This window comes from Melanostigma gelatinosum (genome assembly GCF_949748355.1).
Source record: "Melanostigma gelatinosum genome assembly, chromosome: 7".
Taxonomy (NCBI): Eukaryota; Metazoa; Chordata; class Actinopteri; order Perciformes; family Zoarcidae; genus Melanostigma; species Melanostigma gelatinosum.
The window spans coordinates 13,354,381-13,381,065 of record NC_136640.1 but is presented as its reverse complement, the minus strand read 5'-3'; the positions used below and the strand labels follow the sequence as shown (position 1 = coordinate 13,381,065).

The window sequence follows — 26,685 nt, the reverse complement described above, 5'->3', positions numbered from 1 at the left end:
TGTCGGTGGACTCAATCTGTTTAAATCCGCAGCTGATAATATTAGCTGAAGTGTTTCAGTTGCTTTAATCTGCAGCAGAGCTGCCACAGCGTTCGTGTCCTCCGGGTGTTTGAGTGTGTTTGTGTGTGAGCACACGTGCGCACAGTGTGTGATAATAATATCCCTTGTCAGCCTCCTGAAGATTAGGCTCAATGGAAGAAATCCTCTGTCCTATTCCCTCACCTTATTCTCTCTCTCTGTCTCTCGCTCTGTCTCTCTCTCTGTCTTAACAGTCTTATGTTGTTTTACAGTTGAGTGACTCGCTCTTTTCTAAATTCAGCGCTCGGTTGTTCTTTGTGCCTGTGGAGAGAATGTGGGTCACACAAGCTCTGTGATTTAACAGATGCTGATTTTCTGAAGCTGGTTTGTTGGAATGATTGTTTTGTTTCTTCTGTTCTCAGATCTGCGGCAGACTGAAAATAGTCGGAGGAAGAAGACGACCAGTGCTGACTCTAAACTGGTCCTCAATGGACCAGTGACATCTTTTCCACCCTGCCAGTTAAAGGCAATGTTTTTGGGAGCTGGAGGCCGTAGCACCGTCAGCAGAGTGTGTGTGGGGGCCCCTCCTCTTCCTGTTTCCCAGCACCCCTCCTGACATGGGATGCCAGCCTCGTCCCTCCCTGCCCTGAGCTCTCCTGGGGCGTCATGAACAGCTACAGAGACCGAGGGGTCACTTGCACCTCCTCAGACCTCCTGGATGGAGGAGGAGGGTTCCCCCAGCACACTCTGTTTCGTCACACCCCAAATGGCCACCCAGCTCCCGGCCACACAGACCCGTTCATCCAACCACGCGTCTCCGTGCCCAAAATGGGTGTTCGGGCGCGGATTGCAGAGTGGCCTCCACGCCGCGCGCAGTCCAGGGAGTCGCTGCTTGAAAACGGGCAAATGGGTGGCTTTCACCACGGAGATGACGCATCAATGTCCTCGTTTTTGTTGTCCGACATCGGTCTGGTGCGGGGAGGAGTTACCAGGTTGCCACGGCGGCAGTCCAAGGATGTAGAGTTCAGAGGAGGAGGGTTTAGCGTCGAAAGAAGCTTCCCGTTCAGCCTGAGAGTGTTCCCTCCACTGAGACAGCGCTCGAACAGCGAGGTGACGCTCAGCGAACAGGACGAGAATGAGGTGGGTCTTTAAAAGTGTGTTTACACTGACTTTGTACAAACAAACAAAAAGTTGCAAAGCACTACTTTGGCTGGTCATGATGCACTTTCCTGCATTTAATATGTTTGTGTATCTTCTCTGATATCAAAGAGAGATCACCAAGAAATAACAAGATTATGAGCACTATTACTCGAGACTGCAACTCCACCTCATGTCATGTATTGTGTCATGCTAAACTCTCATATTTAATACGATAAAATCCTCTGGTTGATCTGCTTTCACAAACAAACCACAACAGAGCTGAGTCATCAGCTTTCCCTCGCGCCTAAATTAACCGAACTTAGCAGGCAAACGCTCACCTGAGTTTGTTTGAAATGAACTAAATACGGTGCTTTTGATCAAAATATTTATATTAAAATCAATGTTTAGTATCCACTGATATATCTTCATGAACTGAAAATGCTCTCCCCTTTCTGCTTCAAGGTGGAGGTTCGTGGAGGTTGCGGGATGGGTAACATGTTCAGAGAGTATGGCAGCACCTCCTCCATCGACATCCAGGGCATTCCTGAGCAGAGTTTCTTCGACATGCTCAGCCAGTTTCACCAGGAGAGGCCCGACCAGCGCAGCTCAGCACCCGCACGCCTCGGGGAGCTGCTGCACGCTCCAGAAGCTCCAGACGCTCCCTCGCCTGGTCCGTCAGGTGGGGGAAGAAAGGACGGAGCCGAGAGAGTCAGGAAGAAGAGTGGAGGGACGGAGTCGTCGCTGGGCACCTCCTCTTTGTTCAGGAAACTCAGGAGCTCGAGTCGCGCCGACCTGGATGGAGGGAAGGGAGAGACTAGTGAGGATGGGGGAGGCAGAGGTTCAGCAGACGCCTCCTACAAACCGTGGGTGTGCCCAAAGAGCTTCGTCCACTTCGACGCTCAGAGCATCTTGTTTGACCTCCACGAGGCGGCGGCTCAGCGGGGCTACGCCGCCCAGAGGAGGAACACCGCCACGGGGGCATCAGCCGCGTCGGTGTCCCTGTCCGCCTCCAGATCCTCAGCTCCGAGTGTGAGCGACCCGGTTTACTCCAGCATAGAGGATCTGACCCTGAGCGTCGAGCCCGGCTCCATGGCACCCCCCCTGTGCGTGGACCCACTGGACGGGCCTCCCGGAGCCCACAACTCGAGCCCACTGCTCCTCTGCTGCCCGCACTTCCTCAATGAGACCGGAGGCCACGGGGAGCGCAACATCAGCTTCCTCAGCTCGTCAGCGGAGCGAGACGGAGGAGGAGACGGGACGAGGGGTTTGCTGAGGAGGAGCAACGCCAGCGTCTCGGTGCTGGAGGTGCCTATTGAACAGCAGGTCACGAGACTGGACAGACTGAAACTGTACGGCATCGAGCACGTGGACCTGGGGGCCCGGTACTACAGAGACTACTTCCATGGGAAAGGTAACACTGAGACACTTTTACGAGAGTTCAGATGTCTCACACATTCATTGATGAAGAACCAGACATATCAAAGAGAAAATGATTATACATGGTTATGGTTTGCAGTATTACAACATACGTTTTATTTTGTAGTTTATAGATGCTACAAACTGAATTGAAACTCTTTATATTCCAGTTATAGTGAAGTAGGAGAGTTTTTTTTGCATATTACCTTTGAAAAACAAGGCAATTGCAATGGATTCTTTATAAAGATTCAGTTGGACAGGAAGGTGGTACCTCGGGCTCTCGAGGAACTAAGATATTTTTCACTATTTTCTGACATTTTTATAGACTAATTCATTAGTTGATTAAGCAAAATAGAATAAAAAAAGTATTTCTCTCAATGTGAATGATTAATTGTTTGGTCTTTATGTCAGAAAATATTTAAAAAGGGAAAAAGGCCCATCATATTCTCCGAGCTGGCGATTAGCAAAGCAAAACCTAAAAATGTTTTGTTTGAGTTTAGTACAAAAGACTGAGAATACAATTCTGATTCATTTTTATGGTCTATAAAATTGTATAATATTTTATAAAAGTCTATAAAATGTTGGTAAACAGTTGACATATTTATAATATGTTTATTTAATATATTTGAAATAATTAGTTGTCATGTTTTATTCGACGAACAGTCCAAAACCCCAAACACATTCGGTCCCCTATCATAAAACCAGATTATTCACATTTCAGAAGCTCTGATTTGGGCCACTCAGCGTAGATCTCGTTCCTCCGGTGTCATTCCCCAAATCTCCCCCTGCGTCTGTCAATATCCAGCTGAGCCTGCGCAGAGCAGAGCGGGCCGAGCTGGCAACGCTCCCAGAGGTTTTATTGCACATGTACCTGCAACTGGACTGTTGGCAAACTCTGAGCTGATAATACACCACCTGCCTGTCTGCACAATCACAAGTACCACTTACCATGGTCAGCCACTGCAGCTTTGTTTTACATGTGGTTTCCACTCTCAGAAGTAACACCACAGAGGAAGTGTGTGTGTGTGTGTGTGTGTGTGTGTGTGTGTGTGTTAGAGACAGGCCTGCAGCCACACAGATAAAGGTTATCGTTACAAAAATATGTTCTGCTGACTCGTTTCCAGCTTAGCTGTCCCCCAGAACGCAACTGTGATTGCGTTGCGTTGTGTGAGAAAGCCTCGTCAAAGAGCTGACATTCCCCCCCCCCCCCATGACATGGCACGAAAGCTAAAGTCTCTGAACATGTACGTCATCTCGGTTCACTGATAGAGGTCCTCCTTGTCGAGCTGGATTCCTCCCCGAGTGTGTGGAGAATTAGTCTTTGGATTCCCACACTGCCTGTGTGGGAGTTGTATAAACTTGTCCACGCATTTATCTTCAGCAGACTGGACTACTGTAACGGTGTGTTTACAGGTCTCTGTAAAAAGTCCGTCAGAAAGCTGCAGCTGATTCAGAACGCTGCAGCTCGAGTCCTCACTAAGACCAGGAGGGTGGATCACATCACTCCAGTTCTGAGGTCTTTGCACTGGCTTCCTGTCCAACAAAGAATTGACTTTAAAATCCTGCTGTTGGTTTACAAAGCACTGAATGGTTTAGGGCCAAAATACATCTCTGATCTGCTGCTACCTTATGAACCATCCCGACCCCTCAGGTCGTCTGGGACCGGTCTACTTTCTGTTCCCAGAGTCAGAACTAAACATGGAGAAGCAGCGTTCAGTTTTTCTGCTCCACATATCTGGAACAAAGTCCCAGAAAGCTGCAGGTCTGCTGAGACCCTCAGCTCATTTAAATCAAGATTGAAGACTTTTCTGTTTGCTGCTGCCTTTAATTGAACCACATTCAATTAATATATTAATCAATTTCTGCATTTCTGCATTTTACTACTGCATTTTATTTCTTACACTGTTTTAAAAAAAATGTTTTTATGCAATGAATGTTCTTAATTGTTTTTAAATCTCCTTTTCTTTTGCCTTATGTTTTGATGCTTTTAATGGTTTTATGTGAAGCACTTTGAATTACCTTGTTGTTGAAATGTGCGATACAAATAAACTTGCCTTGTGGCGTTGGCATTACCGCGGCTTAGCTTTAGAACACGTGAGATGCTGGTGAAGTGCGTTGAAAGCTTTGTCGCAGCCTCTTATTGGATGATTACATTGTGTGCCAACACGGGTAACGAGCCACAGCATGTTAATTGCCAACTTATGACACTCTGGTTTTGTTTGTTTCTTGTGTCTACAGTCTTGTTGTTAAAGTGAATGGTATTTTATTCCCTTGTGTCAGCAAAATTGATTTTGTAATTACTCGAGTATTGATTACTAGTTAGCATGTCATTGTGTTAGTCCTGTCCTTGACTCAATTCCCCTCCTCTTTATTACACATACAGAGTTACATGTTCTCTCTCTTTATTATATCAAACCATGAGGCCTTTTTGTTACTGACGCTGTAAATTGTACCAATCAAATAATAACGAAACCTGGGATTGAATACCTGGATAGTCTCTTGTTTACTAATTCTAAACTGAGATATTTACTTTAATATTTACAGTTTTAGACAAAGTTTTATTTATGGGACGTTTTTGTCCAACTGCTTGAGTTTAAACAACATTTTTAGACGTTTTACATGTTTCGGTTTGCAGAGAAACATTTCTCAAAGTGAATGATTAATAGCTTGGTCTATAAAATGTAAGAAAATTGTTTGTTTTTTTTGAAGATAAAATAATTTAAAATAATAGTTGGCTATTAGCAATCCAAAACCTAAAAACATTTAGTTAAGGTTTAGTACTACAGAAGAGTAAGAATACAATTCAGATTTTCTTGATTTTCGTTTTATAATATTGTATAACTGTTGGTAAACAGTTGACATAGTCAAGTGTCATATTTGAAATATCTAATTGTCACATTTTATTCGACCAACAGTCCAAAACCCCAAATCTTTCAGTTTACTATCATAAGAGATTGAGAAAAACAGGGAATATCACATTTTAGAAGATAAAACTTGTGAACGTTTTTGCTGATAAAGATGCTGAAATCATTCGTCACCTGTTGGGAATGATAATTTCCTGTGGATTCCTTTGACTAACACTCATACATACTCTAGTCTTTCTGTGTATAACGCCAACAACCTGTCGATGTATCCAACCACAGATGAAACACAAACCCCTATTCAGCCATGTTTCTCCTCCACACTAACCCTGACACTGATCTCCATCTCTTGTCGTCCTTCACATAGAGCACTCAAACTACTTTGGGACAGACGACAAGATGGGCGCTGTGGCCCTGAGCATCCGCAGGGAGAAGCTGGAAGACACCAAAGACCTGAAAGACCAGTACCAGTACCGCCTCATCGTCAGAACAAGTGAGGTAAGAACGATCCGCCGCTGGTGTGTTTTTGTTTTGCGTGACGGTGATGAGTCACTGTGAGTGCACGCTTGAATGAATTACTTTCTCCTTTTACTTCCCTGTTCCTACCCATGACTCTCCTCACCCTCTCTGCCCTGGTTTTGACCTCCCCCCCTCACCACTCACCCCCTTCTCTCCTCTCGCTCCTCTTGGCCAGTGGAAAATTCCACCTGCGTGGTCTCAGCAAAGCCAAACCAAACACTGCTTGCCCTCACAGGAAGCACACCCAACCACTTTTCCACTTCGATGGCTCAAATACTCGTAAAGCTTTAAGTGATGGGCTGGTGATCATGGAGAACTAGTTAAGGTTCTCCCTCAGATTTGTTCAAAGACTACAAACACGTCTTTCACGTTCATTTACTGTCAGAGCTTTTGCCTCCAGGGCACCAAACTATAACAACAATATGAACTGATTGTCAACAAACAATTGGATTAGATGCTTGGTTACTTTTCAAGCAAAAAATGCCAAATATTCACATGTTCCAGCTATCTTTTGGCTTTGGAATGATGATGACGTCTGTGGGAAAATGTGATCAGCATTTGTTTTTGCCTTTTGACATATTTCTTACCAAAATGTTTAATTGATTAATCAGGAACATAATTGGCAGAATTAATCCTTAGTTGCAGCGCTAGTATCAATCACTTGATCATAGACTGTGTTTTACAAATAGTGTGTTAGTCTTCTGTTTTTAGGTGTAAGAGAGGTCTGTATGACCTTCTTAATGTGTTATAAACACCTGTGTGACATCAAAGTAACTCAAATAAACAGCAGCTTCTGTTCATTGTGTTCCTGTCAGCCGTCGGCCTTCCTCTGGTCCTGTGTTGGTTTTAGCTGGATTACATGGCTGTCTGGCCTCATCACCATAGCGCTGGTGTAACAGTGGAGCCTCTCCGCCGTCCAAGTACACAGAGCTCAGCTAACAGACACACACAGCACACCCAGGCCTACTGTTCCCACACAGGAAAAAAAGGAGAGATTGATTGCTCTCAAGCCGCAGCTGCTCTCAAATATCCATCCCCCTTAATTCTGTCATTTATCTCTGTGCAGCAGTGCTGACGCAGCGAGGTGGAGAGACTTCCTCTCTCTGCCTCCATCACACACCTATGCACGCAGCCCTCTGACGCTCCTGCCCAGCGTGTCGCACTCCCTCGCTGCTCGGTCGCACAGAAGCCGACGAGTTGAAGGGAAAGCTCCACAACTTCAGCCGAGTGTCAGTCAGGTTTCATTTATCTGCGGCACACCTGAGCCGCCGAGGTTCAACTGTCTCTCCGGCCCCGGCCAGCTCCAAAGTCTGCCGTGCATTTTTAATGAAGCCGCGTGTGTGTGTGTGTGTGTGTGTGTGTGTGTGTGTGTGTGTGTGTGTGTGTGTGTGTGTGTGTGTGTGTGTGTGTGTGTGTGTGTGTGTGTGTGTGTGTGTGTGTGTGTGTGTGTGTGTGTGTTGGACAGAGAGAGTGTGTGTAGCTTCAGAGCACTATTATGAGAAGTGAGACCATCCCTCGTGGACCCACTTCAATCTCCCAGGCTGCTAATCATCCACTCCTCTGGGCCTCTGAGCTCTCTCAATACACCGATCTTAATATCAATAGAATTACTTGTTTCCGTATTATTATTAGTCTTACTTTGTATGTTGTCCTGTTTCTTTCTTGTGTCCCGGTCAGCCATACCTGTTTGTTTTGTTTAGCTGATCGATCAAAATGCAGTAATTTCTTTTTTAAACATGTTTTTTATTGTGTTTTTAACAAGTACAACACAGAAAACGCAGTTCTTTATGGGTGAGACAAAATGTAGAGTTTTAGTAGCCAATATGCAGTAAGTTATACTCTACAATTATACTCCACACAAGAAAGGTTTTAAGCCACACCAAAAAGAGAAAGAAGGAAATAATTCAAACCCAACACTAAACTAGTATGTAAGAAAGCTGCTATTTTGATTTAAAGAGAGAGGGAAGGAGGAAGAGTTTAAAAAGTGGAAGTCAATAACCCTCAGACCAGGAGCCGAAATATTATTACTATCACAATTACTACTTATTACACTACTTATGACTGAGTAAAGCGATGAAAGAAAGGGGACCATATGAAAATTTATTTGTATTTCTTCCACCAAAAACTGTTGTGAAGGCATCTAATGGAGTAATTTCCTGACATTTTCGTTGTGATTTTAGATATTTATATTCCTAAAATCATTTTTTTCTGTCCCCACGTTCAGCTTGTGACCCTGCGAGGCTCCATTTTAGAGGATGCGGTGGCGTCCACGGGGAGGCACGGCACCGTGCGCGGTCTGCCGCTCAAGGAGGTCCTGGAGCAGGTGGTCCCTGAGCTCAGCGTCTCCTGTTTGAGGCTGGCGCTCAGCACGCCCAAAGTCACCGAGCAGCTCCTCAAGCTGGACGAACAGGGGGTGAGTTATGCGTCCGTGTCTGTGTTTGCATTTCACTTATGGTCTTGTTTGATAAAACTGGAAATTCGACGGTTGACCCCAGATGCCTCCAATGAAATTGTTCTTGGGCTAAATACCTAAAGTGGCTTTGAGTCAGGCTTGCTGAGTAAAGCAGAACAATCTGACCTGATAAGTAACACAGAGACTTATGGTGCTGCTCAGATAGTGTGTTTAAAAGTGTCTGCAACACAACTGATTAAGTGTTGGTGCATAGTACGGAATCGGACTGAGGTCAGTGAAAGCTGAGTGGAGCAGGGAGTGGCGTGTTTGAGCATGAGTGTGTAACCATAAAAGCTCTAATGTTTAGCCACGTTATCTCGTCTTTTATTTCATGGAGGGTGAAGTGCAAGGCGGAGGTGTTTTCCCTGCAGTCGGATTGTTTTTGTTTGTGCAGGTGTTTTTGAAGTGGTGCTCAATGTTTAAGTGCATCCATCGGGGTTGTACCGTCCACTTTGACATCAAGTTGCATTAAAAGCAGAAGGTTCAGACTGCAGTGGTTCAGCTGTTTGTGTGTGTGTGTGTGCGCGATGTTAATGCTGTCTCTCTCCTGCCGTGCAGTTGAGTCAGAAGCACAAGGTGGGTGTTCTGCTGTGCCGTGCGGGCCAGAGCACCGAGGAGGAGATGTACAACAACGAGGAGGCGTCACCCGCCTTCTCTGCCTTCCTGGAGCTGCTGGGGGAGCAGGTCCTTCTCAAAGGATTCACCAAATACGCTGCACAGCTGGACACAAAGAGTGAGTCTTCAGAAGAGCCCCTTTCAGACATGCACTGCGTCCGAATAAGCGCATAAAAGTCAAGATGGCAGTCTTTGTAATCTTAAGAATACTTTCTCAGCATTTTCATCATGGCACGTATTCAAAACAACAGATTGAATTGATAAGGAAAGCGATAAGGAGAGTGACTCACTCTCAAGATACACGCATATATAAGTCCTCAATGTTTAAATCCTTTACTGATTTGAGGGAACATAAAACACTCCATAACAACAACTTCCACTCCTGTTCTCCAGCAGTGAGACTTCTTCCTCTAACAAGCATCGTGTCTCATTCCTTTCATGCTGGAATAAAGCCTCATGGAACATTTACATAAAAGAGACAAAGAGTACAAAATCCATTACTTTTACAACCAAGATGTTGCCAATATAGTCTGAAGAGTTATAGCCAGGCCAAGTGTCATAACCCCCAGGAAAAGCACAACGACTGACTTGGCATCCTCATGATCCCTGGAAAAACATCTGTTTGAACGATCACACCTTTTGGTATCTAAAACAACATCCCAGTGTCGTCTGTAGTTAACAACGTCTCACAGGAAATTTAAAATCTCTCCCTCCAGCGGACTCTACGGGCACCCACTCCCTGTACACCACCTACCAGGGCTACGAGGTCATGTTCCACGTGTCCACCATGCTGCCGTACATGCCCAACAACCCACAGCAGGTAAGCACCCTATTGTATGTTGAGTCTCAGGCCTGTAATTGTGTGTACAGCTGAAAAATGCATCCACAGCTTTCCTTTCTTGTCACCCACAGTCTGTGTGGTTGTTGGTCGAAGCCTCTTCTGTTTGCTCCGTGTCGTAAACCACAGCAAGAGTTCATAAAGCTGAGAGTCGTGACTTGTGTCACTCGTTTAGAGTCTCTTCCCTCTTTAATTCAGCCTCTCGTGTTGTGTCTTTTCTTACTCACTGGCTTTTTCTTCTGCCCTCTCTCTGCCTCTCATTCTTTTACTGGATAAGAGCTGGGTGGGGTTCAGTAGTGAGTAGTTTCTTTATTTTCTCCCTTTTCATTTTTTCTTTTTTTCCTTCACTCCTTTAAATAAAGCTGCCTTCCCACACGTTCTCCTGGGTGCTGTGGGTTTGCAGCGTGGACTGCGTTTGCCAGTGAACGCTGTGTAAGATCACATTTTGCTTGTGGGTATTATTAATAGTTTGCATTAAGTGTTTGCTTGAGACATATGCTCAAAACAAGCTCAGGATTAGTTTACTTTGTGTCAGTGGTGTAGGCTCACTCTCAAGTTACCTAGGCTATTTATATTACCTAGGCTATTTCTACCATAAAAATATACAAGAGAATAAGTTAATATTGTGGATTGGAGTGCTATACTCTTATCACCATGCACACAGCAATCTGTTGTTTATTATTAACAAGCTTCATCATCTTTAAATAATCGTTAAACATCTTGTAAATGGTGAGTAAACAAGAAATGTGCAGGTTGCACCTTTTTAATTGAGTCAATTAAAAGTTTGTTTTCACAGTTCATATATGTTCTTCAATCAGAGAGTGTCATTTTAATAAATGGGACTTTAACTCCATCCAGAGGTTGAGACAGTGTGGCAGCAAGGAGGTGTACCTGCTCAGATGACCCTCTAGGTGGCAGCATCTGACATTACATAGAACCTGGAGTGGATGAAAGAAGTAGAAATATGGATCCTGTGGAGGCTCTTTGATTGAGGACAGAGGAACAGCAAGGCCTGCACACTCACCTTGTATGACCAGTGATGAAATGTACAGTAAATACCTGTTGAATCCTACATGTCAGCAGTATTTAGTTATATTTAGAATGGATGCTAAAATAGAAAATAGTCAAGATGTAGATACAAGATCCCAGACTTCTTCTCTCCAAATGATCAATTCTAACCACACTAGTTCAACTTCTTAAACCACCACATCAGGCAGAAGTTATCACGAGTGAAGGATGCTCCTGTGGCACCATGCTGCAGAATGTTTGTGCGTCTGTGTCCAAACAGAAGGCCGGATAGGATTACATAATTGGTACTTTCACACACTTCCCTCTGCAGATGACGAGAGGATTGGCAAGCAACGCTCCACAGACACAGCCTGCACTCTGTGCCATGTCTTTCTACAGCAACACAGATAGACGGACAAACCAGCTCACACACAGACACAAATAGCCCAAACAGCATCCGAAAAATGAATTACACAAAGAACTGTTGATGGTGTCTCTCGTTTCCCGTGTCAGACTCTCTCTTATAGTTCACTGAGTCAGTTGTGTCAATGGCAGTTATGTTGGCTCATTTTATTCATTTGCCTTTTTTCTTTTATCTCTCATCTCTTCTTCCTTAGCTCCTGAGAAAGAGGCACATAGGGAACGACATCGTCACCATCATCTTCCAAGAGCCGGGAGCGCTGCCTTTCACCCCGCAGAATATCCGCTCACACTTCCAGCATGTCTTTGTTATTGTCCGTGTGCACAACCCCTGCTCTGAAGGCACCTGTTACAGGTAAAGGTTTTTTAACAGAATAAGTACATATACACCACTATAATAAAAAAAGATTGTTTCTCACTCTTCAAATCTGTCCCACCTTTTCTCTTAGCGTTGCTGTGACACGAATGAAGGATGTGCCTCCTTTCGGCCCACCCATCCCCAGCGGCGTCACCTTCCGGGACCCAGAAACCTTTCGGAACTTCCTTCTAGCCAAAGTCATCAACGCAGAAACTGCGGCGCACAAGTCGGAGAAGTTCCACACCATGGCGACGCGAACGCGGCAGGAGTACCTGCGTGACCTGGCTGAGAATTACGTCAGCAGCACGCCGCTCGACTCAGCCGGCAAGCTCAACAACCTCATCTCCCTCGCGTCTAAAAAGCGGGAACGCTCCAAGGCGAGAGAGGGCGCGGAGCTGGGAGCGGCGGGGGCCATCGCCTGGAGGGTCCAGGCCCAGGACTTCAGCGGAGGTGGCACGGAGCTGCCCTGTGCCTTGGGTTTGTCGGCCGAATACGTCCTCCTCACAGACTGCTCCACCAAAGAGGTGGTGTTCAACTGTTTCTGTGCGGACGTGATCGGCTGGACACCGGAGCGGTTGACGCTGAAGGTCTTCTACGGCAGAGGAGACCACATCGCCGTGCGGGTCCCGGAAGGCTGTGCACCGGACATCAGGGAGGTGGTGCAGAGGTTAAAGGTGAGCGGTCAGCGCTTGTAGAGGGTCGGTGACTCCCAGACCAGCAAATGTAAATCTCAGTGAGCTTTTGAAGCACATCGCTTGTGTTGTTTTTGGGGCCGTAGTATGTTATTGGATGTAAACAGACAAAGTTATATTTACATTTAATGTCTGTATCCTTGAGGCCTAACAAAGAATTAATTCCTGTCCTCAGAAAATATTTGGTACGCCAATTTTAAAAAGTGTTTTTGCATCTCTCTCCCCAATTTCCTGTTTCTCTCTACCAGCGCTCGGTAATGTGGCGTAGTCAAGCTTTTTACGATCTTGCGGTTTTCCTCTTCACTGCCTTTGTTGGGTATTGTTTAAATGTTGGAGATCTGCTCTGTTTTGTTACATCTGCATCCTGGAAAACCTGAACAATGTGTCAGAGCTAAAGCTAATAACCTTCAAATCGACGGCCTGTCAGGCCAATTCGATCCACATCAAAATATGAACTCAAGCATCATCGAGCATCAAGGTAGTTTATGCAACCGTATCACTCAATCTTTCAGCTGGTTGATGAGAGGAATATAATACTGTGATAATTCCTGTAAAATTCAACAAATGAAATGCTGGGAAATGAGATTTCCTCGACTCCTGCACGCTTTGTGTTAATCCAACAGAAAACAAAATATCTGTAATAAAAATCGATGCATTGTTTCAGATTACTTTCACCTGGTACTTTGTGTGAATATTAATATTTCTGATAGATTTCAGTATTTAATGCTCTTCCTGCCAGTTTAATTCCCCTTTCATGCTGTTTTATGATGTTTCTGTTGTTTTAGAAGATACCCAGATACACAAGACTGTGATCATACTGTAAATGTAATATTTATTTATTCACATTATGTCCTCTCCTTGGTTAGTCCTTGACGGTGGGGTGTGAGACGGTGGACATGACTCTGAGAAGAAACGGACTGGGACAACTGGGCTTCCATGTCCGCCTGGACGGCACGGTGGCTGAGGTACCGTCAGATGACCATCTGCCACACCGGACCTCACATGCTCATCAAGGAAGAGTCTCGGCTCTACATAACTGGCTTGTTTGAAGACTTTTTTTGGTGTTGTTTTTGTTATGCAGGTGGAGGAATACGGCTTTGCCTGGCAGGCAGGACTGAGACAGGGCAGTCGGTTGGTGGAGATCTGCAAGGTGGCTGCGGTGACGCTGACTCACGAGCAGATGATCGACCTGCTGAGGACGTCGGTCACGGTCAAAGTCATCATCATCCCTCCGTACGAAGAGGGGGGGCCTCGCAGGTGTGTTAAAATGTCTTTGAAGCCACACTAACGAGAGTGACTCATTGTGAAAGCGGCTTTGGTGAATACAGATGTTGAGGAGGTAGGCATCAGCATTGCTGAGTGTTAGCAGGCAGCAGTGGAAGGACAAGAGCGAGCCAGGAGTGAGTGCAGGACGCTGCTCACGCAAACACACAAAAGCATTGGTGAGGTAATGGCCAGACTCCAATGTTCTGGGAGGATTTTGTGTGGGAGTGCGTGAAAAGAGGAAGCAAACGAACGGAGAGAAAGAAACGATGTGTGGTTCGAGAGGAAATAGGCGGAATGAAGCACGGAGACAACAAAAAAAAAGAAAGAAGCATTTGTTTGATGGGAATTCAATGAAATCTGATTTTCTTTGTTTCCCTCTCCTTTGTATGTCGTCTCATCTGGCTCAGCTTACTATCGCCTTGTTTCCCCTCCTCCCACAATCTATTTCTTTCCCCTCCCATCATCCTCTCCCAACCTTTCATCTGCACACACGGCCCTGACAAAGACAGAATAACGAGGCCTTGTGAGACGCTGATGTGGTGTTACAGAGCGGTTGTGGAGGTGAAGAATAACCACAGTGTGGCTGTGTGTGTTTCTCACTGAGAACCAGGGCTTTTAAATACAGTCATTGTGGCGGGTTGTGTGATCGCACAGTGGTTAGATATCTTTAATGCTTGAGGCAGTTTAATTACACCAAGTTAAATCCCTTTGACACACATGCACATGCACGCTCTCTCTCAAGTAGCAGCTGATAATTAAGAGTCTTGTATTTCACTCCTCTTTCTCTCTCTCTCGCTCTCTGTCTCTCTCTCTATCTCTCTCTCTATCTCTCTGACTCGTTTGCCGTTGTGTGCCGGGCAAGAAGCAGATTGCACGAGATTAAGGTTCGGGATTCTGCAGGGAGGAAAAAAAGGACCGCATAAAATAAATAAACGAGTGGAAGTGATGAATTAAAAATGCATGCCCTGTGCGAATGAAGAGGACGTAAAAGAGGGAGGGAAAGGGGGAGGGTTTATTGAGTTGGAGAGGCAGAGAAGCGCTCGGTGAGGAGGACGTGTCTCAACATCACCGAGAGAGAGAGAGGTGGGTGGAGGAGAGAGAGAAAGAAAGAGACACCAGAGTTGGAAGTGTTTTTTTTTATTATTCTGCTCTGACTGGTTGCCGTGCTCATGTAAGATGGAGGGATCCAGAGGTGTGATGTTGTAGTGTGTTTGACCACGTGTGTCTTGGGAGCTACAGCTGTGTCACATCTGCCAGCGTGATGGAAGAAACACCGCATGTCAACATACGTAGACTCCGCTCTCTCTAAGGTTTGTACTACTGCTGTGTGACGGTACGGGTAGTATTCCTTGATTGATCAACGTGTCCTGACCACGTGTTGTGATCATGTTCATTATTTAGTGACTGTTCATACATAGTATTCATATTTTCTACAGGCGTATTGATGTGTGTGCGTTGTGCTTACATCTCTACAGCTTTCCTTTGGTAATGTTTTACTGTCTTGTAGCAGAGTAGAGTAGAGGGTTTAGTGTCACCAGGCTCTCAAATTATGAATAACATATTTTTCTCAATCTGCTGCTATGTATTCATGCAGATACCTTTGGTGGTATATATTTTAATGTGTTGTATTCTGAGATTTCTTCCTCCACCACAATACAAAAGAGGTGAATGGAAGTTTATTTATTCTACTCACAGCTTTAAAAAACTATATTTACTTTTTTACACTAAAATAATGTCCCTGTTATTTAGAGTAATCCAAACTGTTCACAGTGTATGTACAGTGTTAACTGGAACTATGTTCTGGTGAAGAAATAGTCCCTAATAGTTGGGTTTGTTTGTTGTTTTTTATGTAATTTGAGTTGTAGCTGAAACAAAATGTTGTTTAATTAATTCGTCAAAGAATAGAAATCGCTCTTATTTCAATCTTCAATCTTTTTCAATGTATTTTTTATAACCCTCTCTCACCTCACAGAATTTCACTCAATTCCTCCACCGTCATGGCCATCCCTCCCTCCCTCCCTCTCTCTCTTCCTCTCGGCATTCGTCTCTTCTTGACTACATCCCCTCTGCGTATTTAATGCCTCCTGCCCTCCTGTAATGGGCTGAGAATGAAATAATGATGATGTGTAAAATATATGTGCTGGATCTCGGGCTAGCTAGAGGCTACTATTAGAACATGAAAACATTTCAGTTGTGTTTGTGGCCTGATTTGTGAAATAGAGATATATTGAACCGTTTTCACACACTAAACTCACAGAGGAGGGGCGCGTGGACTGGATTGACTTGTTGTGCTGCATCTCCCTTCCTCTCTCCGTGTCTTTAGGGGCTGCACAGAGGAGTATGAGATGAAGACCATGGAGCAGAAGCCAGATCCTGAGCCCCTGGCGGCCGGCTACCGGCCCTCCCCTCGCCCGGCGTGGCGATGGGACAGCCCACCCATTCCTCCAGGGCTCCACAGTGTCCCCAACCAACAGCGCTGGGCCCCCATGGGTCCCCCTCCTCCTTCACTGCCCCGCTCACACAAGACCCTGATGCCTGTGCCCTACAGGGAGCCCCAGCACCTCAACTCTAAGAGGCGAGACTTTGTTTTTTGCAGCATGTTTCTCACTTAATTAGTGTTTCTGTAGCAGTCTTACTCGTATTCCTCACCTCTCTGCTGTCTGTTTGTTGTTCTGCTGGTTAACCGTCACCCTCTTTGTATCCCTTCCAGGCCAGTGAGCTACCCAGAGAACCACTACAGTCTGTCTCCTGCAGGAGGCGACAGAGTGCTGCCCTACAGAAACCCCTCTGCCAGCTTCTCCTCACCCTCCTCCGGCCTAGTCGGCCTCTCCACGATGGGGCCGCCTGGAATCACACCAGGCCCCTTCATCCGCTACAAACCCTCCCCCGACAGGTGTGTGTGTGTGGTGGGGGTCTTGTTCGTTTTCCGTGCTCTCCTCCATCCCTCTTTTAATCTTGATGAAACATGTCTGATGTAACGCCTGACTACTGTTTTGTTTGCTCGAGGTGGATTATATCTGTTGATACAATGAGGCTGACTAATGTGTCAGGTCTGCAGTTAGACGTGTATGAACACACTGTCTCCTTGAGGAAGGATCTGGTGTGTGGGCGGCTCTTCCTCACTGTGTGGCGGTTGATAACATCTCGCCCAACCGGATAAATGTGTTTTATTCAACTGCCATCAGGACGCAAAACAGAAATTCAAATCCTCACGCTACATTTTAAGGGCTTTTCTTTGGGGTTTCATTTGAGTAATTTACCCACACATTTTTTGTTGTTTGATATATAACTGACAGTGGCATGAACGTGGTTATTAATCAAATGCCGCCCCTCCTCCCATCTGTGTAGATATGGAGCAGGACAGCGCCCCCTGCTGCCCTATGAGCCCCATTTCAGTGTGGACGTCACCTCCAGTGGAGAGTCATCCTCAGGCTTCACCAGTCAGGAAAGCACCATGGAGCGCTGCAAAACAGGTACACCGCCATCAGAAACTGCAAGCAGCTAATGTACAACATGTTGTGAATACTCCTTTACTCAATAATTGTATATTGACAATGTTCGTAGTGATGACCCCACAGAGAAGTACCGGTATAACCTGACTGTGACTCTCAGCTCTCATTAGCGTTTTGGGCGCATCAAGAAGCTTTTTTCAGAAAAGAGCTACAAAAAGCCTGTGTGTGTGTGTGTGTGTGTGTGTGTGTGTGTGTGTGTGTGTGTGTGTGTGTGTGTGTGTGTGTGTGTGTGTGTGTGTGTGTGTGTGTGTGTGTGTGTGTGTGTGTGTGTGTGTTGCACAGTAGAGATAACAGAGTGTGACTTTGTGCGTGGGTGGAGGTCAGTGTTTAAATGTGCTATAAGTATTTAATCCTCTTTGCCAACCAGAGAGGTTCAGTGTAATTTTATTTAATCCTGTGAGTGTCTGTGTGTGTTTCTGTCTAGAACCCCTCTGGCATGTCCCAGTGCCATCGTCCCGGGGTCCTGGGGGTGGAGGGGGGCAGAGGAGACCAACCAGACAGGATGTCCCGGGGAAAGACTCTCCGAACAGACACTCGAAGGTGAGACTTGTCCTCACCCCGTCTCATTTCATTGGTCTTCTTTGCCTCGTTGCCTCTGAGTTTGTCTAAACGTCTTGTCCCCTCTGCAGGGCGAGACTCCGTACTCCAGCCACTCCAGCAGTAACACTCTGTCCAGTAACGCCTCCAGCAGCCACAGCGACGAGCGCTGGTTCGACGGAGGAGCCGGAGGAGAGCGAGGAGGCGACCCGGTGGACCCTGACCCCGACCTTCTCAACAAGGGGGAGTCTAACGACAGTGGGATCGACGCCTCAACCCACTACAACAACAATCGGCAGGGAAACATGTCGAACAGCCAGTCCCACAAGCCCATGCACTCCTTTGCGCCCTACAGCGGCGTCCAGGAGCTGTCCGTGGGAAACGGCAGCAGCAGCAGCGTAGAGGCGAGGAGACGAGAGTCCTTGCCCGTCATAGCAGCTAATCAGAACAAAGGGTACCGCACCAGGACATTCCCGCCTCCGGGCTCCAGCGCCGAGAAAATGGATGCTTTCAAGCCCAGGTAGGTGTCTCACTGATGAGAGGCATCTTCTGTAAAACACAACATTAACCTCAATGAATGTCTTTTATTGCATAGACAGAGAGAGAGTGTTGCATTCATAAGTCTTGCTGTTAAATGTTGCTCAGCTTCATGAGACTGAAGTGAATGATGCACCAAGTAGCCGTTATTTACCACCACCAGATTCTTTAACAAAAATAGTTTGACACATGGACATCTATCTTTAAAGGACACACTACAGATTAAAGCAGCCTAATCCTTACAAAAACATACAGATCGTCATGTGATCTCTTCTGCTGGTGCACTTGCTTCCCCCACATCATAAAACACACAAACATGCACAGGCTTCGGCCGCTCTGTGTTGGATTAAAACAATCTGTGATTAAACCCCATCGAGTGCCATCGACTGTGCCTGGACGTGTTGGACCATCAACATAATACAGACGTAAAATTAAATCAGAAGGCTTGAGGGCACAGATGATTCATCATGGTTTGTGCACAGCTTATCAGATATAGTTGTAAGGTCTATGCTTTGTTTTGGTCAGAGGATTACAATCGGTGTTTTTGGGTGATTGATGATGGTGGTTGCAGTTCATCTGCTGTTTATCCATTTGCTGTTAAAGGTGTTGTATCAGCCGTCAGTAGCATAGTATCTGCTGTGTGAACTTTAATGGCATACTCTCCATTGTGTTCTGCAAGAATGAATTATGCATGTATATGCATGAATATATTAATGTGGAAAGACAACACATATAGAGAGCTGAACTATAAACTCAATTTACCCTCTGTGAGCAAAACAAAATTAGCCGTGCTCTGATCATTGATTTCACATGTTTACGGTTGCCGTACATGTCAGAGGATCTCCCACAACTCTCATTTAATCGCAAGATTATTACGTTGTTGGGACATGAAATATTTGAATGATCCTGCAAAGGGTCAAATAATCAAATCATAATGATGTAAAATGCAGTATTTGAACACAGAACCCTTTCATCTTTTGTTGTGTTAAATTAGCTGACCTTGCATCATCTATCAGCTATCTGTGACCAATCGTATGTGTCCTGACACTTTAACTTACCTTCAGTCAAGTCATTCATTAACCGTGTGTGTGTGTGTGTGTGTGTGTGTGTGTGTGTGTGTGTGTGTGTGTGTGTGTGTGTGTGTGTGTGTGTGTGTGTGTGTGTGTGTGTGTGTGTGTGTGTGTGTGTGTGTGTGTGTGTGTGTGTGTGTGTGTGTGTGTGTGTGTGTGTGTGTGTGTGTGTGTGTGTGTGTGTGTGTGTGTGTGTGTGTGTGTGTCCGTGTCCTCTCAGGGCCCACACACCGCAGGGTTACAAGACTCCAACAGCTGAGAAAGCCCGGCCCGTCCGAGCCGCTACGACAACACCCACCTCAGCTCATTTAAGCTCCACCCCTCTGTCCAGCTCCGCCCCCAAGTCCTTTTCTGGGAAGAGCAGGCCAACCGGCTGGCAGAACGACGACAACAGCCCGTCGCCTTCAAACGCAACCACGACATCCATCACTGACAGCAGCAAGAGCAAGAAGTAAGTTAGTGACTGATGAAGTCCGAGTCGTTGACATTCTGTGACTGTAACATTACACTTGTTTGAATATAATGAGTTCACCAAGCACACTTGAAAAGTGCATCTAAAATCTCCACTGACTTAATTCTACCTCAGTGACCTGCAGTTGTCTTTACTGTGAAGCTCAGCTCAAAGTTGTTGAGTTTGCTAGTTTTTCCTTTACAACGCATGCAAGGAAATGTCAATATTTTTTATGCAGCATATGATTGTAAACTAACCCAACCTGTTAAAAGTGACGAATTAGACGAAAGTGCTTTGAGCTCTGAATGGTAAAATGATTGTGTAACTCAAAAGAAAAAAAGATTCGAGGAAAATATTAAATAATTCGCATAGCTCTGTTTCCCTTTACTCTTCATCAACTCATGACCCCTCAGATTTATCTTGTGACCTCTTGTTGGAGTCATGACCCAGAGGTTAGGAACCACAGTTATTAAGTAATTGTACACATGGTTACATTTATAGTAAAACTCATGAGTGTCTTTTGCCTAAAACCAGCTTCTAAAACACTGACTGTAAATGGGCTGCTAGTGTCAATGGTTTGGGTCAATGTGGTGGAGAAAATACACACTGTTGTTTGTGCTTCTGGTGCTCATATCTCACGTCTCACGTCTCGTGTCTCATATCTCACGTCTCGTGTCTCATATCTCACGTCTCGTGTCTCATGTCTCATGTCTCGTATCTCCAGGCAGGTGGATACAAACTCAAAGAACGTGTTTGGACAACCTCGGCTCCGGGCCTCACTGAGGGATCTGCGTTCTCCGAGACGGACTTACAAAAGCACCGTCGAAGACGACCTGAAGAAACTGATCATCATGGACAACCTGGGAGACACGCCACAAAGGGATCCGGTGAGGAACACTCGTAACAGCTGACACCATTATCTCAGTCAACAGTCTTTCTTTGATGAACTTGCACACCCGGCTCTCTGATCTCTGGTCCCTCATCTCTCCGTAGTCTCCCAGGCGAACCTTGCAGCGCACCTTCTCAGATGAGTCGCTGTGCAGCGGGCGCAGAGAGGCCAGCTTCGCCAACTCCGAGAACCCGACGACGCCCACTGACGTTCTGTTCACCTGCACGCTGCCCACACGCAGACACGGCGTCTCCAACCAAATGCAGGGCAAGAAGGGTGAGTTTAAACTTCTGCTCTGAGGCATGTAGAGAAAAATGACACTGCTGTGTTGAGTGTATTAGCTGCTATGTTTCATTCTGTGGGGATCTAAGGAGCTCAGTGATGAAAACAATCATTTATTATTGTAATGCACAAGTTATTTGTTGCTTTCATAACTTCTACCACCTTGTAGATGTCATTGTTTGATGTTTGTTTGATCACTGTATCTGCTCTGCTCTCCTGTCCCTCAGTGCCTCTGTCTGCCTCAGAGCTGTCTCTCACAGAAGTCAGAGACAAAGTTCCCCCCCTGAGGAGGCTGGATCCCGGGCTGATGCCTCTTCCTGACACAGCCTGTGGGCTGGAGTGGTCCAGCCTGGTCGACGCTGCTAAAGCCTACGAAGGTGAGGTGGGAGACACCTCAGGATTAGGTTTGTTCAACTCAGTGTGAGATTCTAAATGTGGCATTTTGTGTATTGTGTAGCCTCCGCCCCGGCTGGAGGCATGATGTGTTTGTGTTGTCTGTCCGTCGCTAAGCGATATCTCAGGAAAAGCCTGGAGGGAATGAAACAAACATCCACTTGCTCTTAAGGAAGAAGTGATTTGACTTTGGTTGTCAAAGATTAAGCTATTGGCCATAACGCAAGAATTCATATGCTAATATCATATTTAATAGGATGAAATGATGAAGTGATGACATTTTGAACAGACATCACTGCAACCGCAATATGGCTGAAAGTTCTGCAAAATAATTCTGTTAAAATTGTCTAAGTTACATTCACAACTGCTTACATTAACCGTCTACATATCAGATCTATTGTTCAATTCAATGCGAAACAAATCAAAATTTCCCCAAAATATAACTGCTCTGTTGTAACAACAAATAAGCACGATTAATAGGTGTACAGTCTTACATGTGAGACATATCGTTTGTCTGATCGGTTCCATCGTGTCTCGGCTCTCTGCTGTCACATGACACTCCTGGGAAGGAAGGAGATCTCTGCGCTCATCTCTGCTTCGTACACGATCGCCCGCTCTGCTTCCCAGACGCTGTTTCTTTTCTGGGTCTCTCTCCTGTCCCCTGTGTCCTCTGTAACCACAAAGACGATAACAGCACAGACAAACGCGCTGGACTCAAGCCAACACTTGATCCATAACCTCACCTGCTGCCAGGTCCTGCTGTGCTCCGGTTGTGATTGTGTCATGTATCTCCAGGGGCGCTTGGGTAAAAAGACTCCTTCATCTTGTTATAAAGTGTGATCGTGTGTCTCTGTTGCAGCACAAAGAGGCGTTTCCGTCTTCTCGCTGAATGAGCCACAGGTCGGAGGTCCGGACATGAGGCCGGTCGTCGGTCCGGACATGAGACCAGTCGTCAGTCCGGTCCAGTTCCAGACTCCTCAGACACCACGCACCACACCCCCCTTCAGCGGGTAGGCCGACCTCACTGTGTTTCTGTGAAGTAGTGCAGTCAGAGAACTCCTCCTCACTACCGCCATCCTGTGGTGATGCACTGAACTGTCAGCATTTATTTGAACTGCATCCCAAGCGTGTTTACTCCTTTGTATCGTCTCACCATAGTAAACAGTTGGATGTTTGAATAGTTGCTCCGGTGTCTGTGCTGCCAGACAGGCTTTCTATTTCGTGAGCCAGTGAGCTGCACTCAGTTTATCATTGAAACTGAAGAGCTTCAGTTCAAACAGTCTTCCACAAGAATGAGCACGCACACAAACACCAGTAAAACCTACATAAGCTGTGCAGCTCGCTGTTTGTATTTCTTCTTATTTAGAGTGTTGTGATTTGTGCTCGAATGATGACAATAATTGTTGTTATTATTATAATACTGGGTACATGAAGGGGCGAGGGAAAAAACGCTCGATAGTAAACACTCACAAATACCCCCTGACCCCCCGACGGAGCCGTCCTACTCCTGAGGGTCTGGGGCTCTGCTAAGGGACCTCTGGTATCTGCAACGGGTCAGTAATAATAATCTGTGCTGTGTGTGTGTTAACAGCGACGAGGTGCCCAAAGAATTGTCTGGTCGGCTCTTCCACCTGGAAGTGATGTTGAAACAGCTGAACAATGATCTGGAGAAAGTAAGAATCGGTTCAGTTTTTGGAGAACTTTACAGTAATGTTAGTTACATCCACCAGGATTCCCAATTTCTTCTTTTTTTGATACCTTTGCTTTCTCACCTGAACAATAAATCAGCTTTTTACCAATGTGTGGGTTCAAGATACAGAACAGATTGTCTAGTTCGTTATGATGTAAAGGATTCATTTGACTAAAAAGTTAACAACCCTACCAACATCTCTAAATCTGTCTAATCAATGCTTAAAGTCTTGTCTGTTTAATTTGTGTAAAGGCGACATGTTTTTTAGAGGTTATGTGTTGCTCGTAGACACCTTTGTGTTACCGTAGAACCGAGCCAGACCACCTGTTTCCAGTCTTTATGCTAAGCTATGCTACCTGTCTCCTGGCTGTAGCTTCATATTTAGTGGATAAACATGAGCGTGGTATCCATCTGCTCATCGGAGTATTCCCCAAAATGATTCCTTTAACAGTGAAACAAATAACAAGTAACTGAACAAATTCCTTGAACTGATCAACAAGTAACTGAAGTATCCTCGTTTCTCTTCTTCTCTCCTCACTTCCGCTGCTCTACTGCCAGGAGAAGAAGGATAAAGTCATTCTGCTGGCAGAGATGGCCAACCTGAGAGAGAATAACCAGCGCTTGCAGGTGGAGAGCGTCACAGCCAGTGAGCAGCTGCGCAAGTTCAACACTCTTTTTACCAACAACGGCCAGACGGAGAGTGAGCACGAGGCTCACTCCTTAACACACGACAGTGACTCGAGGAGGGAGTGATTCCTGCAGAAGAAGAAGAAGAAGAGAGGCCACAGAGGAAGGGCCGGCGGTGAGAGTACCCATGATTCCTTGCACGCGCAGCGGCGGCAGAGGTCACAATGATGTCACCTCACTCAGCTTCCGCTGGACTGCCTTAAACTGTCGAGAGAGCAAAAAACAAGACCGTTGATTTTTAAATTCATCACTCCCCGAAAGTCTCACCCAGCCTGCACACAGAGACCCTCCCTCTCTAATCGCTGAGCCTGTTTATTTTTGTAGACTGAAGTCAGAAAGTCTTACATACTTGTCATATATACATATATATATATATATATGTGTGTATAAATACATATGCTACTATGCCAGAGGAGCAAGTAGGAGAGGAAACTGCTTTAGAGAACGCCACATCACCTGGAGAGGCCTAATACTGTTCCTGCAGCAAATCAGCCAAAAAAAAGACTCATTACAGACTGCATCTCCCAGAATGCACTAGAAGTAATGGAAGCTCGACAGACATGGTACTGTAGATAGATGCCTGTGTGGTACAATTCTCATGTATCAATATTACCCATATTGTACTCATATTGTCGTACTAAAGAGGTGTGTGTGTGTGTGTAGCTGATGGTACTCAGAAGCATTATGGCACAACAGTGTTTGTGCTCAAGGCAAACTGCATTTTATTCCCCTTTGGTGTGAATGTGATGGTCTGTTGTAGGATGTTTCGAGTGATGAACAAACCAGTTGACTGTAACATGAACACTTGTGGGTCACCATATTCTTCTTTCCTCCGTTTACATGGATGAACCTGTGGCCCTTTAGATGTGAAACAAGCCGTCGGCGCGTGGAGTGAGTCTGAATGGTGGATGTCATGCAGCGCAGTGATATTATTAGTATCGTATCTCCAATGTAGTGCATTGTTTTGAGTTCAATTGTCACTGTTTTCATCTCAGATCTAGATGTACTGGACAATTGTTTTAACATTGAGTCGTTATCACAGAAAAAAGAGCATTTCAAAGGCCTACTCATATTTAAAGCAGTAGTTTGACAGACTTTCAGTTAAATATATGCTAAAAAGTAAAAACAGTTACCAAAATAACCTACAAATATAGTCTGAGTTGAAAAAGGGAAAAAAATCATTGTTTTAGGGACTACTTTTTTGGGAGAGTTGTAACTTGCAGGACTTGTTGGTCCTGGTGTTGCACCAAATTCTGTGACCTGATTGGCAAATGTCAGCTTTTTATCACATACTTGATTTGACAGCTGTTACCAAACATGGTGCCCCTAAAAATGTCAAATGTCGAACTATTCTTGAAATGACGTCTTCTTTGCATACTAATCAAAATGAAGCTGCATTGTACAACATTTTCTGTACATGAAACTCGACCACAGTGAAGCTCCTTCACATCAGAACCAGTGCGTCTGTGCGCGTGAGAGGATTTGTCCCCGTGTTCTCTAAATGAACACAAGACACTATTTATACCGCTAGCTTGCTTAACGATATTGTCTTACTATATCTATTTTTCACACAGAAACGGTGAGTGTTTTTCTTGGACGTTGGTACTGAACAATTACATCCCTGCAGAGGGCGACTCTCAATCTTCTGATCAAATTGTACTACATGACGATCTCCCGCTCTGCCCTGAAGGACCGATGCTTCTCGCTCACCGCGAGGTTTCTTCTTCTTCTCTGGTCTGACTGGAACTGTTGAATTTTAAATCCTAACTCTCTCTCAGGTTCCTCAAGATGCTGTATGATGACACATCAGTTAGGAGTGGGCGATGTGTAGCCTGACACGATGTAAAGTCAATGTCTGCAGCCTACAGTTTCTACCGGTGTAGTCATCCCTTTAATATTTATGGGTGTATTACATCATTTTTGGCAAAGTTACAAATCTGACCTTTTTTATGGCAATGTGGATTCTTCATGATTGAACAACTTGATTTATAAGTGTTTCATTTGCAGGATTAGAAAGTTGTTTTTCAATTGATTTTCCAGAAAGTGGACTATATTGAAACATATAAAATGATATATGTCGTGACAAGAAATATCCTGATCGCCCACTCCGACCATCACAAGACTCTGAGCTGCACAAAAAACTGCCATTTCCTCCTGCGTTCATGTTCCCGGCTCCTTTATTACTCGACAGTCGGGCTGTAACTTTGATACCAGTAACGTTTGGACCTATTTGTGTTCAGAGATGCTCCTCTTACCAGTCTCTCGTGAACACGTTCAGGCTATGATGGAGTCAGATTCTATAAAGAAGCATCTTTTATTTCCTGTTGGGGCATTTCTAGTTCAAGTGACTCACTTCTCCTTCATTCATGCAGCTTTGCAGGTGTAGCTGTGATTTTAGTATCTCTTTAGTTTGCTTTTGTAAAGTCTGTTAATGTTATGTATAATTTTAAGCTATTTATAGCATACACAATGGTCCCTGTTGAACAAATCAATAATGCATCATGGTTAATGGTAATATTGTATAACTAGGTTTGTTTTTTTAGATGTTAAATATTTTGATAATTTATTTTTCACATTCCCACTGTTGAGAGATGAGGGTACTGGGTTTTTATGTGTATGCCGTTTTACTTCTGATCTCTGTACAAACTGATTTGTATTCCTCGTTTACTATTTTTTTGGCATCTTTTTTCCCCGTTTGTGAGTCGATGAATCGACAAAATGTTTTGGTTGGACTGTTTTCTCTGGGTTGTAATAACTTGTACATTTAAGTGTAAATTATGTTTTCATTATTTTATAAAAAATATTTAAAAAAACAGTTAACATGGTCAGATTTTTATAACAATTCTCCCAATGAAGGTACGAAACTGATGTTTGTTAATCTTAAAAATGTTTAATGTGGATGGCGACCGCTTTAGAGAGGATCCAGGGAACTTGTCACCATAAAGAAAATGAATCTCATATTTTACAGTTAACATGTCACCATCTGATGCGCTGTACCAGATTATAGCTTTAAGCTCATTTGCATCTGTAGTCT

General features: G+C 45.0%; 1 protein-coding gene across 3 annotated transcripts in view; it reads left to right on the top strand.

The window, feature by feature from the left end:
- Positions 1–26,466, top strand: part of sipa1l3 (signal-induced proliferation-associated 1 like 3) — a 59,943-nt gene extending 33,477 nt beyond the window's left edge. Inside the window, exons 3-24 of one of the 3 annotated variants that reach the window (XM_079271837.1) lie at positions 441–1,158; positions 1,621–2,569; positions 5,803–5,933; positions 8,179–8,367; positions 8,965–9,139; positions 9,738–9,841; positions 11,485–11,642; positions 11,737–12,319; positions 13,204–13,302; positions 13,419–13,594; positions 15,927–16,178; positions 16,314–16,496; positions 16,952–17,076; positions 17,540–17,655; positions 17,745–18,172; positions 19,480–19,710; positions 20,435–20,597; positions 20,704–20,875; positions 21,109–21,258; positions 22,134–22,284; positions 22,866–22,947; positions 23,523–26,466. In XM_079271837.1, the coding sequence (XP_079127963.1) occupies positions 685–1,158; positions 1,621–2,569; positions 5,803–5,933; positions 8,179–8,367; positions 8,965–9,139; positions 9,738–9,841; positions 11,485–11,642; positions 11,737–12,319; positions 13,204–13,302; positions 13,419–13,594; positions 15,927–16,178; positions 16,314–16,496; positions 16,952–17,076; positions 17,540–17,655; positions 17,745–18,172; positions 19,480–19,710; positions 20,435–20,597; positions 20,704–20,875; positions 21,109–21,258; positions 22,134–22,284; positions 22,866–22,947; positions 23,523–23,717 (5,286 nt within the window). In that variant the 5' untranslated portion in view covers positions 441–684 and the 3' untranslated portion in view covers positions 23,718–26,466. Of the gene's footprint in view, positions 1–440; positions 1,159–1,620; positions 2,570–5,802; positions 5,934–8,178; positions 8,368–8,964; positions 9,140–9,737; positions 9,842–11,484; positions 11,643–11,736; positions 12,320–13,203; positions 13,303–13,418; positions 13,595–15,926; positions 16,179–16,313; positions 16,497–16,951; positions 17,077–17,539; positions 17,656–17,744; positions 18,173–19,479; positions 19,711–20,434; positions 20,598–20,703; positions 20,876–21,108; positions 21,286–22,133; positions 22,285–22,865; positions 22,948–23,522 lie in introns of those variants that run through there. The other 2 variants (XM_079271836.1, XM_079271835.1) reach the window with 2 other exon arrangements.
- The last annotated feature ends 219 nt before the right edge of the window (positions 26,467–26,685 follow it).